The sequence below is a fragment of the Lithobates pipiens genome, unplaced genomic scaffold (genome assembly GCF_037356315.1).
Source record: "Lithobates pipiens isolate NorthernLeopardFrog02 unplaced genomic scaffold, aLitPip1_a1.2 Scaffold_8, whole genome shotgun sequence".
NCBI lineage: Eukaryota > Metazoa > Chordata > Amphibia > Anura > Ranidae > Lithobates > Lithobates pipiens.
The window spans coordinates 642,297,233-642,315,031 of record NW_027507903.1 but is presented as its reverse complement, the minus strand read 5'-3'; the positions used below and the strand labels follow the sequence as shown (position 1 = coordinate 642,315,031).

The following is a 17,799-nucleotide window of genomic DNA, read 5'->3' as shown; positions in this document are numbered from 1 at the left end:
AAAGAGGTACACCGACAGTCTACCACTGACATAGGGAGCACTAGGCAGCACTAATAAGCACTTTATACGTCATGGACAATTCTAATCTAAACACAGAGATGAGTTTTATAAAATGCTAACCCACAATAACAAGAACTTACATTGAGCCAATTTTGAAAAACCTGAGCTGACCTGAGAGGACATGCGGCTTTGGCACCTGTACAGAGTTTGCTGGAATTCTCACTTTCAGTTGAGTTCTTATCTTCAAGGAACATTTCTCCCCCCCCCCTCCATGTAGACAAGGATGACAAACAATCAGTGTTGTGATTGCACACACACACACACACACACACACACACACTCGGTGTCTCTCATTCCTGGACTGTGCTGGGCAGGGCTGGCAGGTGTGGCTGCAATCTAGATATCTCGGTATATAAGGATGAGCAGAGCCACATTCCAGATTTCTGTATGGCCACCATGACTCAAGTCAAGTTGGAGGAGCAAAATGGGATGGAGCAGAAGACGGAGATGGTGGAGTTGCCGGAGAGGAAGGAGAAGAGGGGGGAGAGCAACGCCGAGAGCGAGATGACCGAGAGCGAGGCCTATTCCTACAACCCCAAGGAGAAGGAGAACCAGAGCACGGTCCTCCTGATCTGGTCCCGCTTCCTCACCTGTATGAGGCGTAAGTACAGCTCCACTATTTTTATTTTATACATTTTTTTTGTTTATAATTATTTACATTAATTTTTTTTATTTAGATTTCTTTTCATTTCTATTTATATGTATTTATTTATTTAGATTTCTTTTCATTTCTATTTATATGCATTTATTTATTTAGATTTATTTTCATTTCTATTTAGATGTATTTATTTATTTAGATTTATTTTCATTTCTGTTTATATGTATTTATTTATTTCGATTTATTTTCATTTCTATTTATATGTATTTATTTATTTCGATTTATTGTCATTTCTATTTATACGTATTTTTTTAATTTAGATTTATTTTTAAGTATTGTTGTTATTTAGATTTTTATTTCTATTTATGTTTTTGGTTTTTTAACTTAGGTTTATTTTTATATTTTCATTTCAATTTATTTTCCTTTTTATTAGACGGTAGAGCCATTGTGGGGTGGGGGGGTTTACAAGCATAGCATGCCTATCATACTAAATATACTCTATAGCAGGGCTCTTTAAAACTGCAGCCCGAGGGCCGGATGTAGCCCTTTGCTATTCCTAATCTGGCCCTTGGGGCACTATTGCTCCTAATGATATGGGGCACTATTTCTCCCTCTAATGCCAATGATGGAGCATTATTCCTCTTCAAACTGACCACTAACACTAAGGCCATGTTTAGTTTCACTGATGCCCTGCCCCAAGGCATTTTCTACCCCCAATGGCCAGAATTCGGCCCCCCTGAAGCCTGAAGGGCAGTAAATTGGCCCTTTGCTTGAAAAGTTTGGCGACCCCCTGCTCTATAGGATAAGTATGAGGATTGTCCCTTTTGAGAAACTCCCGATCAAATTGATAACAATGTATATGGGGGGTTGCAAAGTAGCAACACATAATACTGATGTGATGGGCCCCCGCCTGTTGTACAGATGTCATGTTTTATGGAGGGAGCAGAGATAAAAGAAATCCACAAAATTGAAAAGATCGGCAGGTGCAACTATAAGGGGCTCCTTCACACTTGCTTTTATCTCTGAAGAGCGATCCACGTTTTGGATCGCTGTTCAAAGAGGATGTGACAGGCAGTGGGGAGGCATTCTATCACCTCCACACTGCCTACTTTAACCAAATGAACCCCACACTATTGCGTGCAGAGCAGCCACGTGCACCTCAGTGGGTTTTTCCGCCCACCATGCCCACCCAAAGCAACAAGGGGTATAATTCCTACAGCAGCTGAGAAGCAAGCAGTGTGGCATATGCAACCCCCCCCCCCCCCCCCAATAAAAGAGGAGTCAGAGGGCCCTGCTCATTAGAGCTAACAATCTAAAAGGTGGGGTCAAGTGATACTGTGGGGGACGAGAAAATAAAAGTACAGTAGTTGGGTGGAGGCAGGATAGGTTTCTCTGAAGAAGAAGGGATTCCAGGGATTGCCTAAAAATTGACAGATTGGGGTAGGGAGCTCCATAGGATGGGAGAGGCTTGGGAAAAGTCCTGGAGGCGAGCAAATGATGGCGCTTGATACAAGTCATTATGATTGTAAATTTGTATATCTGCAAATACGCTTTAATGGTGGGCACACGGGTATCAATATGACATTAAAACTGATTATTTAATGTGACTAAACTGATTGACTTGAAGGAAAGAAAAATATTGCAAAGCAAAGACTTTCTGTTTTAATCAATTTTGTGATTTGCCATGGTGGAATTGTGACTATCGCTTCTGATCTGCTGAACAAATATCTGAGCATGTGTGGGAGAACTGATCTTGATTTGGAACCATTTAATTATGACTTTTAATAGGCCCTTTGCATTTATAAATGATAGGTTTTATTACCGATCAATATTTTAAGCTGATTATAAATGTCTGGAGCAATGTCGTAAAAAATTGCATCAATTGTTTTATTTAATTTACGATGAATCGCTGGTATCTAAAATGAGCACAGGTCGCTTTGTGTATGGTCATCTTTACCCCTGCAGACATCCCCTAGCCATAGATGGTTCGAATCTCGACTGGTTCGGCAAGGAGCGGCAAGGAGCTAATTGTACCAACGTCCTTCCATGAATTGACTTGGGTACAACCAACATGTCGGATTTTTGGCAGTAATCACTGTGTTCTCACAGCAAAGACGGCTCCCAAGTGAGCATACAAAAAAGTGCACAGAGTACAAACATCGTCCTCTCCCAAACAGAAAGGACCCTGGCCTTGCGTCCAAAACTCCTGGCGGAGACAAGGTACTATCAGCTGAAACCAGGCAGATGCCATTTTTCAGCAGACCTGCCTAGGCAAGGTCCCCCCAAGTACTAGGTGTGCCTCCCCCAAAGGGAAGGCGAAGTCTTCCCAAGTACTAGGTGGGGCTCCCCCAAAGGGAAAGCAAGGTTCGCCCAAGTACTAGGTGGGGCTCCCCCAAAGGGAAAGCAAGGTCTGCTCAAGTACTAAGTGGGGGTCCCACCACGTACTAGGTGGGTTCACCCAAAGGGAAAGCAAGGTCCACCAAAGTACTAGGTAGGGCTCCCCCAAAGGGAAAGCAAAGTCTGCCCAAATACTAGGTGGGGCTCCCCCAAAGGGAAAGCAAGGTCAGCCCAAGCACTAAGTGGGCCTCCCCCAAAGGGAAAGCAAGGTCCCCCCAAGTACTAGGTGGGGATCCCCCCAATTACTATATGTGTTCACCCAAAGGGAAAGCAAGGTCCCCCCAAGTGCTAGGTGGGTTCACCCAAAGAGAAAGAAAGGTCCGCCCAAGTACTAAGTGGAGCTCCCCCAAAGAGAAAGCAAGGTCCGCCCAAGTACTAGGTGGAGCTCCCACAAAGAGAAAGCAAGGTCCACCCAAGTACTAGGTGGGGCTCCACCAAAGGGAAAGCAAGGTCAGCCCAAGTACTAGGTGGGGCTCCTCCAAAGGGAAAGCAAGGTCCCCCCAAGTACTAGGTGGGTTCACGCAAAGGGAAAGCATAGTCCACCCAAGTACTAGGTGGGGCTCCCCCAGAGGGAAAGCAAGGTCCCCCAAGTACTAGGTGGGGCTCCACCAAAAGGAAAGCAAGGTCAGCCCAAGTATTAGGTGGGGCTTCCCCAAAGGAAAAGAAAGGTCCCCCCAAGTACTAGGTGGGGCTCCCCCAAAGGAAAAGAAAGGTCCCCCCAAGTACTAGGTGGGGCTCCCCAAAGGGAAAGCAAGGTCCCCCAAGTACTAGGTGGGGCTCCCCAAAGGGAAAGCAAGGTCCCCCAAGTACTAGGCGGGGCTCCCCCAAAGGGAAAGCAAGGTTAGCCCAAGTGCTAGGTGGGGCTCCCCCAGAGGGAAACCAAGGTCCCCCCAAGTACTATGTGGGGCTTCCACAAAAGGAAAGCAAGATCCACCCAAGTACTAGATAGGGATCCTCAAAAGAACTACCCATAGGAGGGGGAGAATCTGACCATAAGGTTGTGTGTCCTCCTCCCCAAGACTTTCAGGGAAAGTCCAGGGACTTACACCCTTCTAATCCTGAGAGAGTAATGTGCTATGTGCATGTGCAAAAATAAATAATGCTTAAGTGCCAAAGTGCAGGACAATGACCAGCCTTCAGGCTGGCATTAAAGACCCAACCCTGGAGGCCAGTGTAGAAAAAAGCATGCAAGGGCACTGTGACCTACCTGCCTTACTAAATACACTGCGTTATCCCAAAGTGAGTTTTTCTGGCACCCCTGGACTGCCACTGCCAGGGGCACAAGCACTGCAGTCTGTTCCTAAGCAGGCCATAGAAAATCGCTAATTTCCCCCATTAACGTAGTCGGTGTCAATGGGGTCTGCATCCCGTGAAGCTATTGGGTTCTTCTGGCGGGGGGGAGGGGGTTGCACAGGAAGCTGGGAGAACACACACTATAGCCATTTGACAATAATCACATGCTAGAATTGCTGGTTGTGCCCAAGTCGATCCAATCGGCCTGCCCATAGATAAATCGAATCTCAGCTGGTCCCTGCTGAACCAGCTGAGATTTGATCCATCTATGGCCGGCTTTACACATTGTCAGGGACTAACAGGCGACCATTGATGTAACAATAGCCATAGCAGCCCACGTGACTCCTATGGGGCCTTGGGTGGGAAGGGGGCCCCATTAGAGAGGCTGTAAAGGTAAAGTGTTATGTTTCCAGTATAGAAGGGGCTGAAGTTAGACCTCAGGACCTCACCAGTCACAGATCCCATTCTGTGCAATAAGAAGCTTTTACTTATCGGTCTTAGAAGTGTGGATTTACTGACCTCTGAACTTCGCTACAGATTGAAATGAATGCGCTGTGCTAATGTGTTCTGATAGGGGAACTGCCCCCCAGCAGAACACAATGACCAGCGCTCACAGCCATTGACTGCCAGCGCTGATTGGATGCTGGTTTTCCAGCACGCCCTTTTGACAGAAACCGGTTGCTCAACCGGCTTCTGCCGGACAGGCTGCTGTACACACACTGGCTGAACGTTGTCCAGTTTCTGTTGAACCGGGTGATACCGGCTGATATCACGAGTGTACCAGCCTTCACTCTGTAGGTCTAAGTCTCGCATACATTATGCGATTTTCTTTCCTTCAACCACAGCCTTCAATCAGATAACTTCCCAAATCCAGAGGAACCATGCGCCTCCTAACTCCCTCTCCCCCTGCATTGCCGCTACGATGGAGCGCCACCTACAGTGGAGAGAACAAACTGCACCTGCCTACAGAGGGACAGCTTTAGTATATGTAGCCTCGTATGTTCTCCAATACTGTGGATAAAAGAAAACCATGAACTAGGGAGTGTGACAGCTCCGCTGCCCGTCAGGGTTAAGCCAGGCTATCCAGAGTGGTGGAGCAAAGCCTGGTGGTCAGCTAGGCCTACAAGATATTCAGAATGGTTCTGAATATGATTCTTTCTTCTCACCAGAACTGAAAATGAGATAAAACCCCAAATTTTATTGGAACAGTAGAAGGGAAGTCTTCCGGTGGGCATATTCTAGTCTAATAAGGAATTTCCCATTGTATCAAAAAAAAAGGAAATCACTTCCCGTTGTGTCCTGTGAAAAGAGGTGGTTCTCATTTCTCAAACAGATGGTTGTCCAGGTCCAACCTCATTCTCAGATTGGTGGATTTCCAATCAGCCGTGTACAGGGTCAGTCCATGAAGCCCATTACAGTGACAGTCATTTACATACCTACTGGATTTTGTTACCTCATGACCAATAATACAGCCTATGACTATCATAGGCTCATCGTCTTATAATCTGACCAACAGAGGTGGTTATCTGATTGTCTTAAGATCTTGATGAACAAATCTAGAACAATTGATTGACCATGACCTACTAAGGATGTCTATTTCCTTTAGAACATCAAAAATACACCAAAGAATGAGGAACTAACAAGGAGCCCACACCACTATTGTTGCAGTGACCATTCATAATGTTGGGTTTTCCCTCATATCCAAAGTGAAGACATAGACAGCTAACCCTTCTCGTTCTAATATATATATTGTTGCTTTAGATGAATTTGGACTTTAAAGAAAGAATTCAGAACCACTCTTAATATCCTGCAGACCACAATGTCCACCAGGCTTCGCTCCATCCCTCTGCATATCCTGGCTGAGCCCTGGTGGGCAGCTAAGTTGTCACACTCCTTAGCTTGTGCTGTACTTCCTCTCTGACCATCTCCAGTATTATGTCTGCTGTCTCTGACCATCTCTTGTCTCATGTCTGCAGTCTTTGACCATCTCTAGTATTATGTCTGCAGTCTCTGACCATCTCTAGTATTATGTCTGCAGTCTCTGACCATCTTTTTTATCATGTGTGCAGTCTCTGACCATGTCTTGTATCATGTCTGCAGTCTCTGACCATCTCCTGTGTCTAAGGTCCCTGACCTTCTCTTGTCTCATGTCTGCCGTCTCAGACCTTCTCTTGTATCATCTTTGCAGTCTCTGACCTTCTCTTGTATCATGTCTGCAGTCTCTGATCATCTCTTGTATCACATCTGCAGTCTCTGACAATCTCTTGTAGCACATCTGTTGTCTCTGACCATCTCCTGTATCATGTCTGCTGTCTCTGGCCATCTCTTGTATCATGTCTGCAGTCTCTGGCCATCTCTTTTATCATGTCTGCAGTCTCTGACCATCTCCAGTATTATGTCTGCAGTCTCTGACCATCTCCAATATTATGTCTGCAGTCTCTGACCATCTCCAGTATTATGTCTGCAGTCTCTGACCATCTTTTTATCATGTCTGCAGTCTCTGACCATCTCTTGCATCATGTTTGTTGTCTCTGACCATCTCTTGTATCCTGTCTGCAGTCTCTGACCATCTCTTGCATCATGTTTGTTGTCTCTGACCATCTCTTGTATCATGTCTACAGTCTCTGACCATCTCTTGTATCATGTCTGCAGTCTCCGACCATCTCCAGTATTATGTCTGCAGTCTCTGACCATCTTTTTTATCATGTGTGCAGTCTCTGACCATGTCTTGTATCATGTCTGCCGTCTCTGACCATCTCCTGTGTCTAAGGTCCCTGACCTTCTCTTGTCTCATGTCTGCCGTCTCAGACCTTCTCTTGTATCATATTTGCAGTCTCTGACCTTCTCTTGTATCATGTCTGCAGTCTCTGATCATCTCTTGTATCACATCTGCAGTCTCTGACAATCTCTTATAGCACATCTGTTGTCTCTGACCATCTCCTGTATCATGTCTGCTGTCTCTGACCATCTCTTCTATCATGTCTGCAGTCTCTGGCCATCTCTTTTATCATGTCTGCAGTCTCTGACCATCTCCAGTATTATGTCTGCAGTCTCTGACCATCTCCAATATTATGTCTGCAGTCTCTGACCATCTCCAGTATTATGTCTGCAGTCTCTGACCTTCTCTTGTATCATGTCTGCAGTCTCGGACCTTCTCTTGTATCATGTCTGCAGTCTCTGACCATTTCTTGTCTCATGTCTGCAGTCTCTGACCATCTCCGGTATCATGTCTGCAGTCTGCAGTCTCTGACCATCTCCAGTATCATGTCTGCAGTCTCTAACCATCTTTTGCATCATGTTTGTTGTCTCTGACCATCTCTTATATCATGTCTGCAGTTTCTGAAAATCTTTTGTATCACATCTGTTGTCTCGGACCACCTCCTGTATCATGTTTGTTGTCTCTGACCATCTCTTGTATCCTGTCTGCAGTCTCTGACCATCTCTTGTATCATGTCTACAGTCTTTGACCATCTCTTGTATCATGTCTGCTGTCTGACCATCTCTTGTATCATGTCTACAGTCTCTGACCATCTCTTGTATCATGTCTACAGTCTCTGACCATCTCTTGTATCATGTCTGCTGTCTCTGACCATCTCTTGTATCATGTCTGCTGTCTCTGACCATCTCTTGTATCCTGTCTGCTGTCTCTGACCTTCTCTTGTATCATGTCTGCTGTCTCTGACCTTCTCTTGTATCATGTCTGCAGTCTCTGACCATTTCTTGTCTCATGTCTGCAGTCTCTGACCATCTCCGGTATCATGTCTGCAGTCTCTCACCATCTCCAGTATCATGTCTGCAGTCTCTAACCATCTTTTGCATCATGTTTGTTGTCTCTGACCATCTCTTATATCATGTCTGCAGTTTCTGAAAATCTTTTGTATCACATCTGTTGTCTCTGACCACCTCCTGTATCATGTCTGCTGTCTCTGACCATCTCTTGTCTCATGTCTGCAGTCTCTGACCATCTCCAGTATTATGTCTGCAGTCTCTGACCATCTTTTTTATCATGTGTGCAGTCTCTGACCATGTCTTGTATCATGTCTGCAGTCTCTGACCATCTCCTGTGTCTAAGGTCCCTGACCTTCTCTTGTCTCGTGTCTGCCGTCTCAGACCTTCTCTTGTGTCATCTTTGCAGTCTCTGACCTTCTCTTGTATCATGTCTGCAGTCTCTGATCATCTCTTGTATCACATCTGCAGTCTCTGACAATCTCTTGTAGCACATCTGTTGTCTCTGACCATCTCCTGTATCATGTCTGCTGTCTCTGACCATCTCTTGTATCATGTCTGCAGTCTCCGGCCATCTCTTTTATCATGTCTGCAGTCTCTGACCATCTCCAGTATTATGTCTGCAGTCTCTGACCATCTCCAATATTATGTCTGCAGTCTCTGACCATCTCCAGTATTATGTCTGCAGTCTCTGACCATCTTTTTATCATGTCTGTAGTCTCTGACCATCTCTTGCATCATGTTTGTTGTCTCTAATCATCTCTTGTATCCTGTCTGCAGTCTCTGACCATCTCTTGTATCCTGTCTGCAGTCTCTGACCATCTCTTGTATCATGTCTACAGTCTCTGACCATCTCTTGTATCATGTCTGCAGTCTCTGACAATCTTTTGTATCACATCTGTTGTCTCTGACCACCTCCTGTATCATGTCTGTTGTCTCTGACCACCTCCTGTATCATGTCTGCTGTCTCTGACCATCTCTTGTATCATGTCTGCTGTCTCTGACCATCTCTTGTATCATACCTGCAGTCTCTGACCATCTCTTGTATCATATCTGCAGTATCTGACCATGTCTTGTCTCATGTCTGCAGTCTCTGACCCTCTCCATTATTATGTCTGCAGTCTCTGACCATCTTTTTTATCATGTGTGCAGTCTCTGACCATCTTTTTTATCATGTGTGCAGTCTCTGACCATCTCTTGCATCATGTTTGTTGTCTCTGACCATCTCTTGTATCATCTCTGCAGTCTCTGACCATCTCCTGTATCATTTCTGAGGTCCCTGACCTTCTCTGGTCTCATGTCTGCCATCTCTGACCTTCTCTTGTATCATGTCTGCCATCTCTGACCTTTTCTTGTATCATGTCTGCAGTCTTTGACCATCTCCAGTATTATGTCTGCAGTCTCTGACCATCTTTTTTATCTTGTCTGCTGTCTCTGACCATTTCTTGTATCATGTCTGCAGTCTCTGACCATCTCTTGTATCATGTCTGCAGTCTATGACCATCTCTTGTATCATGTCTGCTGTCTCTGACCATGTCTTGCATTACGTCTGCAGTCTATGTACTGATTTAAAAAATGTGTTTTTTATTGAGCACTGTGAACAATGATTGCTATGTCCGGAGACTGCACTGTCGGATATGGGTGAGCAAGGAGGCCCTAGAATTCCGGGAGCACAGACAAGGCAAAAATTTCCTTCAGAGAATTGATAGGTAGCACTTTGTAGGTCGGCTAAACATGTACAATATAATACTATCTTACCATTATTAGAACGTATTGATTGTGATTGTCTATTTCATTTATTAGAATGTATTGATTGTGATTGTCTATTAATCACAGCTGTGGGCAGGGCCATACGTTACGCTCTGAAGCGATTCGGCGAAGACTGGATCTTCCTATTCTTATTGGGGATTAGTATGGCTACAATCAGCTTTGGCCTGGATGTCACCATTGCCAAACTACAACGACGTGAGTATCCATGTAGAAGAGATCACTGTGGCAAAATCCCCCGGGCCTCCGATCATTGTCATAGGAGCACTTTTTATACGCCATCATATTAACCACTTCAATACCGGGCATTTTAACCCCCTTCCTGCCCAGGCCAATTTCCCGCTTTCATCGCTGTCGCATTTTGAATGACAATTGTGCGGTCATGCTACACTGGACCCAAATGAACTGGTGACAGTATGTACAAAAAAAAAATATATATATATATATATATATATATATATATTTTTTTTTTTTTTTTTTGTACATGCTGTACATCCAGTTCATTTGGGTCCAGTGTAACATGACCGCACAATTGTCATTCAAAATGCGACAGCATATATATATATATATATAATGTACATATAATGTACTATATATATATATATATATATATATATATATAGTACATTTCCTCATTTTCAAAAAAAATGTGACAAAAAATTACTACCTCTTACTAAATACCCTGGACTGTCTACTTTCCAAAAAGGGGGTCATTTGGGGGGTATTTGTACTGTCCTGATATTTTTGGCACTCAAAAAATTAGATCAGTACATGGAGATTGATAAATTTTCATATATATATATATATATATATATATATATATATATATATATATATCATAGTTTGTGCACTCTATAACTTTCCTACAGACTAAATAAATAACATCGATTTGTTTTTGTTTTTTCACAAAAGAAATGTAGCAGAATATATTTTGGCCTAAATTTATGAAGAAAGATTATTTGTTATTGTTATTGTTAATGTGTTATATTTTTTTAAAAATTTTCTTTCTTTTTTTCGTTTATATAGCAAAATATAGGGTATATATATATTTAATTTATTTTAAATTAAAAATATATTTAAATATATATAATAATATATATTATATATATATATTTTTATTGAATTATTTTTATTTAGCGCTTTTTTTTTTAATGTTAAATGTATAAATATATGTTTAAGGTGTAAAATATTCACAAACAAAGCAAACAAAAGAAATGTAGCAGAATACATTATTTGTTATTGTTATTATAGTTTATTTTTTCTCTGTATTTTTTTTGTCGTTTATATAGCAAAAAAAAAATATATATATATATATATATATGTATATGTATGTATGTATGTATGTATGTATGTATGTATGTATGTATGTATGTGTATATATATATATATATATATATATCATAGTTTGTGCACTCTATAACTTTCCTACAGACTAAATAAATAACATCGATTTGGTTTTTTTTTTCACAAAAGAAATGTAGCAGAATACATTTTGGCCTAAATTTATGAAGAAAGATTATTTGTTATTGTTATTGTTAATGTGTTATATTTTTTTACAAATTTTCTTTCTTTTTTTTTTTTTTCGTTTATATAGCAAAATATAGGGTATATATATTTAATTTATTTTAAATTAAAAATATATTTAAATATATATAATAATATATATTATATATATATTTTTATTGAATTATTTTTATTTAGCGCTTTTTTTTTTAAATGTTAAATGTATAAATATATGTTTAAGGTGTAAAATATTCACAAACAAAGCAAACAAAAGAAATGTAGCAGAATACATTATTTGTTATTGTTATAGTTTATTTTTTCTCTGTATTTTTTTTGTCGTTTATATAGCAAAAAAAAAAAAATTATATATATATATATATATATATATATATGTGTGTGTGTGTATATATATATATAAAAACAGAGGTGATTAAATGTCACCAAAAGAAAGCTCCATATGTGTGAAAAAAAAAAAAAAAAAAAACGTAATTTGGGTACAGCGTTGCGTGACCGCACAATTGTCATTTAAAATAGCGCAGTACTGGAGAGAAAGAAAAGGGCCTGGTCATGAAGGGGGGGGTAATACCTACCACAACTGTTCTATTTACACTTCAGCTGTCAGCAATGGTACAAAGCACTGAAAAGTTATTTACAAATGGAATTTTTTTTTATTTATTTATTTTTATTTTTGTGCTTTTTTTTTTTTAGAAATGTATAAATATATGTTTAAGGTGTAAAATATTCACAAACAAAGCAAACAAAAGCTTTAATTATTAATAGTTTGTAAAATAGAAATGAACAAAAAAAAATAAAAAATCATTAGGAAAATATAATTAAATGGAGGAGAAGAATAAGGAGTTAATTAAAGTGGATGTAAAACCTAACTGTTTTTTTTTTTTTTACCTTAATGCATTCTTTGCAATAAGGTAAAAAATGTTTAGGTGTCAGCCGTAGCTGTATGGCAGATGCTTTGAGGGCTAGAGGGGGCCCGCGCCACGACGCCGGAGCCGATGCACATGGCCGGCGACCTGCGATCGCTCCTCAGAGACCCAGAATGGGGATCTGTCAATGTAAACAGACAGATCCCCGTTCTGTCAGGGAAGTAGAGAGGGAGATCTGCTGTTTCTAGTGATCAGGAACAGCGATCTCTCTCTACTCCCCGTCAGTCCCCTCCCCCCACAGTTAGAAACACCTCCCTAGGACACATTAAGGCTGGATTCACACCTATGCATTTTTAGTGAACAGAAAGTGTTCCATAGGAAACCATGGTAGATGGACTGTAGGGCAAATCTGCAAAATGCAAAAAGCACTAAAAACGCATAGGTGTAAATCCAGCCTTAACCCCTTGATCGCCCCCTAGTGTTTAACCCCTTCCCTGCCAGTGACATTTATACAGTAATCAGTGGCTATTTTTAGCTCTGATCGCTGTATAAATGACAATGGTCCCCAAAAAAAGTGGCAAAAGTGGCGGATCTGTCCGCCGCAATGTCGCAATCCCGCTAAAAATCACTAATCACCGCCATTACTAGTAAAAACAATAATTAATAATAAAAATTCTATAAATATATCCCATAGTTTGTAGATGTAATAACTTTAGTGCAAACCAATCAATATACACGTATGGCAATTTTTATTTTTATTTTTATTTTTTTTACCAAAAATATGTAAAAAGAATACATATTGACCTAAAATGATTAAGAAATTTGTGGGGTTTTTTTGGGATATTTATTATAGCAAAAAGTAAAAAATAGTTTTCGTTTTCAAAATTGTCGCTTTTTTTTTGTTTTATAGTGCAAAAAATAAAAAATTAAAAACGCAGGTGAGGTGATCAAATACCATCTTTGTTTTCAAAATTGTCGCTCTTTTTTTGTTTATAGCGCAAAAAATAAAAAACGCAGAGGTGATCAAATACCACCAAAAGAAAGCTCTATTTGTGGGGGCGGAGAACCGTGCAATTGTCAGTTAAAGCAGGACCGTGCAATTGTCAGTTAAAGCGACGCAGCGCCGTATCACAAAAAACGGCCTGGTCTTCCTGGTCCTTAACCACTTCAGCTCCGGACCAATAAACACCTTAAGGACCAGAGGTCTTTTTACAATTTGGCACTGCGCTGCTTTAACTGGTAATTGCGCGGTCATGCAATATTGCACCCAAACGAAATTTGCGTCCTTTTCTTCCCACAAATAGAGCTTTCTTTTGATGGTATTTGATTGCCTCTGCGATTTTTTTTTTTTGCGATATAAATGGAAAAAGAGCGAAAATTTTGAAAAAAAAAGATATTTTCTTCTTTTTGTTATAAGAAAAATCGAATAAACTAAATTTTAGTCATACATTTAGGGCAAAATTTATTCAGCCACATGTCTTTAGTAAAAAAAAATGTCAATAAGCGTATATTTTTTGGTTTGCGCAAAAGTTATAGCGTCTACAAACTAGAGTACATTTTCTGGAATTTACACAGCTTTTAATTTATGACTGCCGATCTCATTTCTTGAGGTGCTAAAATGGCAGGGCAGTACAAACCCCCCCCAAATGACCCCATTTTGGAAAGTAGACATCCCAAGGAAATTGCTGATGGGTATGTTGAGCCCATTGAATATTTATTTTTTTTGTCCTAAGGGATTGAATAATGACAAAAAAAAAAAAAAAAGCATGCCATGGTTATATGTGGAATTGCACCCCAAAATATATTCCGCTACTTCTCCCGAGTATGGGGATACCACGTGTGTGGGACTTTTTGGGAGTCTAGTCGCGCACGGCACCCCGAAAACCAATCACCACCTTCAGGATTTCTAAGGGTGCAAATTTTTGATTTAACTCCTCACTACCTATCACAGTTTCGAAGGCCATAAAATGCCAAAATAGCACAAAACCCCCCAAAATGACCCCATTTTGGAAAGAAGACACCCCAAGCTATTTACTGAGAGGCATGTTGAGTCCATGGAATATTTTATATTTTGCCACAAGTTGCGGGAATATTACAAACTTTTTTTTTTTTGCACCAAGTTGTCACTAAATGATATATTGCTCACACATGCTATGGGCATATGTGAAATGACACCCCAAAATACATTCTGCTGCTTCTCCCGAGTACGGGGATACCACATGTGTGGGACTTTTTGGGAGTCTAGTCGCGCACGGCACCCCGAAAACCAATCACCACCTTCAGGATTTCTAAGGGTGCAAATTTTTGATTTAACTCCTCACTACCTATCACAGTTTCGAAGGCCATAAAATGCCAAAATAGCACAAAACCCCCCCAAATGACCCCATTTTGGAAAGTAGACACCCCAAGCTATTTACTGAGAGGCATGTTGAGTCCATGGAATATTTTATATTTTGCCAAAAGTTGCGGGAATATTACAAACTTTTTTTTTTTTTGCACAAAGTTGTCACTAAATGATATATTGCTCACACATGCTATGGGCAGAAGTCAAATTACACCCCAAAATAAATTCTGCTGCTTCTCCCGAGTACGGGGATACCACATGTGGGGGACTTTTTGGGAGCCTAGCCACGTACGGGACCCCGAAAACCAAGCACTGCCTTCCGGATTTGAATATAAAATGCTATAAAAAACAAACTAACCAGAGTCACCCGTAACACTTATACGGTGATCAGTGGTGAAAGGGTTAACTAGGGGCAATCAGGGGGTTCAAATTTTTATTAGGTAGTATATGGGGGTCCCTGGTGCTATATAAAAACCTGACGGGGAACCTAAATAACTAACTGGCTAACCAGCGTCACCAGTGACACTTATACTGTGATCGCTGGTGAAAGGGGGTGAAAGGGTTAACTAGCAGCAATCAGGGGGTTAAAACCATTATTCGGTAGTATATCGGGGTACCTAGCGCTATAAAAACCTGGCGGTGAACCTAAAAAAATAACTAGCTACCTAGCGACACTAGCGACACTGATGCAGCGTTCAGAAAAATTATCACTTAGTGACACTGGCAAAAGGGGGTGAAAGGGTTAACTAGCGGAAATCAGGGGGTTAAAACCATTATTGGGTAGTATATCGGGGTACCTAGCGCTATAAAAACCTGGCGGTGAACCTAAAAAAATAACTAGCTACCTAGCGACTGTAGCGACACTAATGCAGCGATCAGAAAAACGATCGCTTAGTGACACTGGCAAAAGGGGGTGAAAGGGTTAACTAGCGGCAATCAGGGGGTTAAAACCATTGTTGGGTAGTATATCGGGGTACCTAACGATATAAAAACCTGGCGGTGAACCTAAAAAAATAACTAGCTACCTAGCGACACATGCAGCGATCAGAAAAATGATCGCTTAGTGACACTGGCAAAAGGGGGTGAAAGGGTTAACTAGCGGCAATCAGGGGGTTAAAACCATTATTGGGTAGTATATCGGGGTACCTAGCGCTATAAAAACCTGGCGGTGAACCTAAAAAAATAACTAGCTACCTAGCGACTGTAGCGACACTAATGCAGCGATCAGAAAAACGATCGCTTAGTGACACTGGCAAAAGGGGGTGAAAGGGTTAACTAGCGGCAATCTGGGGGTTAAAACCATTATTGGGTAGTATATCGGGGTACCTAGCGATATAAAAACCTGGCGGTGAACCTAAAAAAATAACTAGCTACCTAGCGACACATGCAGCGATCAGAAAAATGATCGCTTAGTGACACTGGCAAAAGGGGGTGAAAGGGTTAACTCTAGGGGCAATCAGGGGGTTAAATCTTTATTGGGGGGTGATAGGGGGCTACCCTGGACCTAACACTAACTGTCCTGACAGTTTTTACTGTCACAACTGACACTGAATGCATTGATCAGTAAAGAAATGATCAATGCAATCAGTGACACTGTGACTGGGGGGGCGGGGGGGGGGATCGGGGGGGGTTTGTGTGCCTGTGTGTACCTACATGTCAGTGTAGTGTTGGTGCACACTTACTTTTACTCTTCTCCTCGTAGTCCGGTCAAAAAGACCGCCCTGAGGAGAATGACATCACTTCCTCCTTCCTGTGTAAACAATACACAGGGGAGGAAGCTTCTCATTGGCCAGGAGCGATCCAGAGGGGGTGGCCGAAAACCAACGGCCATCCCCTCATCACGGAGCGCTCCTGGACCGAATCGGACCGCCGTAAACAGCGGGAGGGGGTCCGATCGGACCCCCCACCCGCTGGAAGGCAATCACGTAGATGTACGTGATTGTGCCTGCCTGTGCCATTGTGCTGACGTACAATGGCAATACGGCGGTCCTTAAGTGGTTAAGTGGTTAAACTGACTTCATCTGCAGATCGAAGTCCCTTTCATCTGTAGATGAATAAAACAGAAAGATACAAAAAGAAACAATGTTTCTTTTTATCTTTCTGGCTGAGCAATGTTGTTGATAAACATTGCCCGGCTGCTTCTTCTACTTTTTTTTTTTTTTTTGACGCCTCCAATTTGCCGGGACTTTGTTTACACTTCAGCTGTCAACAGGGGAACCCTGCGGACAGCTGAATGAGTCATCGGTTGTTGAGGACGCGGCAGCCCCGCTCCTGAACAATCGGTATTGAGGGCTTTTTTTTTTCTCCTTTACAATTCAGCTGTCAGTTGAAAGAGCAGAGCCTGAAAGTATCAGTTTCAGGTATCGGAGCATTTGCACGGAGCGAATGTTTAGTATCGCGCGCTGAGACCTCTATCAGTATTGGTGCAACCCTAATTCTGACCTGCATTATTTTAAGTATTTGGATTCTTAATCCTAATCTTAAGATTTAAATGTAATTAAATTAAAATCGTCTCATTCTACCTTTTTTTCTTTTCTCTTGCACAGTTAACCTGTGGGTGTACGACGCCCTCGACCAATACCTGTATCTGCAGTACTTCTCCTGGGTCCTTTATCATGTTGTACTCATGTGTATATCAGCGGCAGTGGCCAAGTATATCTCACCTCAAGCTGCAGGTATGGTGTCCGGTCTTTATAAATTTTGCATTAAGAAAGAATCTTTGAGCATATCCCTACTATGAGTCTGTTCTCCTCCAGCAGGGTGACACATATAGAAGGGGATAGGAGTCTGTTCTCCTCCTGCAGGGTGACACATATAGAAGGGGATCGGAGTCTGTTCTCCTCCTGCAGGGTGACACATATAGAAGGGGATCGGAGTCTGTTCTCCTCCTGCACGTTGACACATATAGAAGGGGATCGGAGTCTGTTCTCCTCCTGCACGTTGACACATATAGAAGGGGATAGGAGTCTGTTCTCCTCCTGCAGGCTGACACATATAGAAGGGGATAGGAGTCTGTTCTCCTCCTGCAGGGTGACACATATAGAAGGGGATATGAGTCTCTTCTCCTCCTGCAAGGGAACACGTATAGAAGGAGATATGAGTCTGTTTTCCTCTTGCAGGGTGACACATATAGAAGTGGATAGGAGTCTGTTCTCCTCCTGCAAGGGAACACGTATAGAAGGAGATACAAGTCTGTTCCCCTCCTGCAGGGTGACACATGTAGAAGGGAA

General features: G+C 41.9%; 1 protein-coding gene across 1 annotated transcript in view; it reads left to right on the top strand.

Annotated features, from left to right (window-relative positions):
* The first annotated feature begins 283 nt into the window (after window positions 1-283).
* The window catches only part of LOC143961617 (chloride channel protein ClC-Kb-like), an 88,938-nt gene continuing 71,422 nt past the window's right edge, over window positions 284-17,799 (top strand). Inside the window, 4 exon segments of the mRNA XM_077470938.1 lie at window positions 284-328; window positions 331-661; window positions 9,911-10,039; window positions 17,116-17,244. Coding sequence (XP_077327064.1) covers window positions 284-328; window positions 331-661; window positions 9,911-10,039; window positions 17,116-17,244 — 634 coding nt within the window.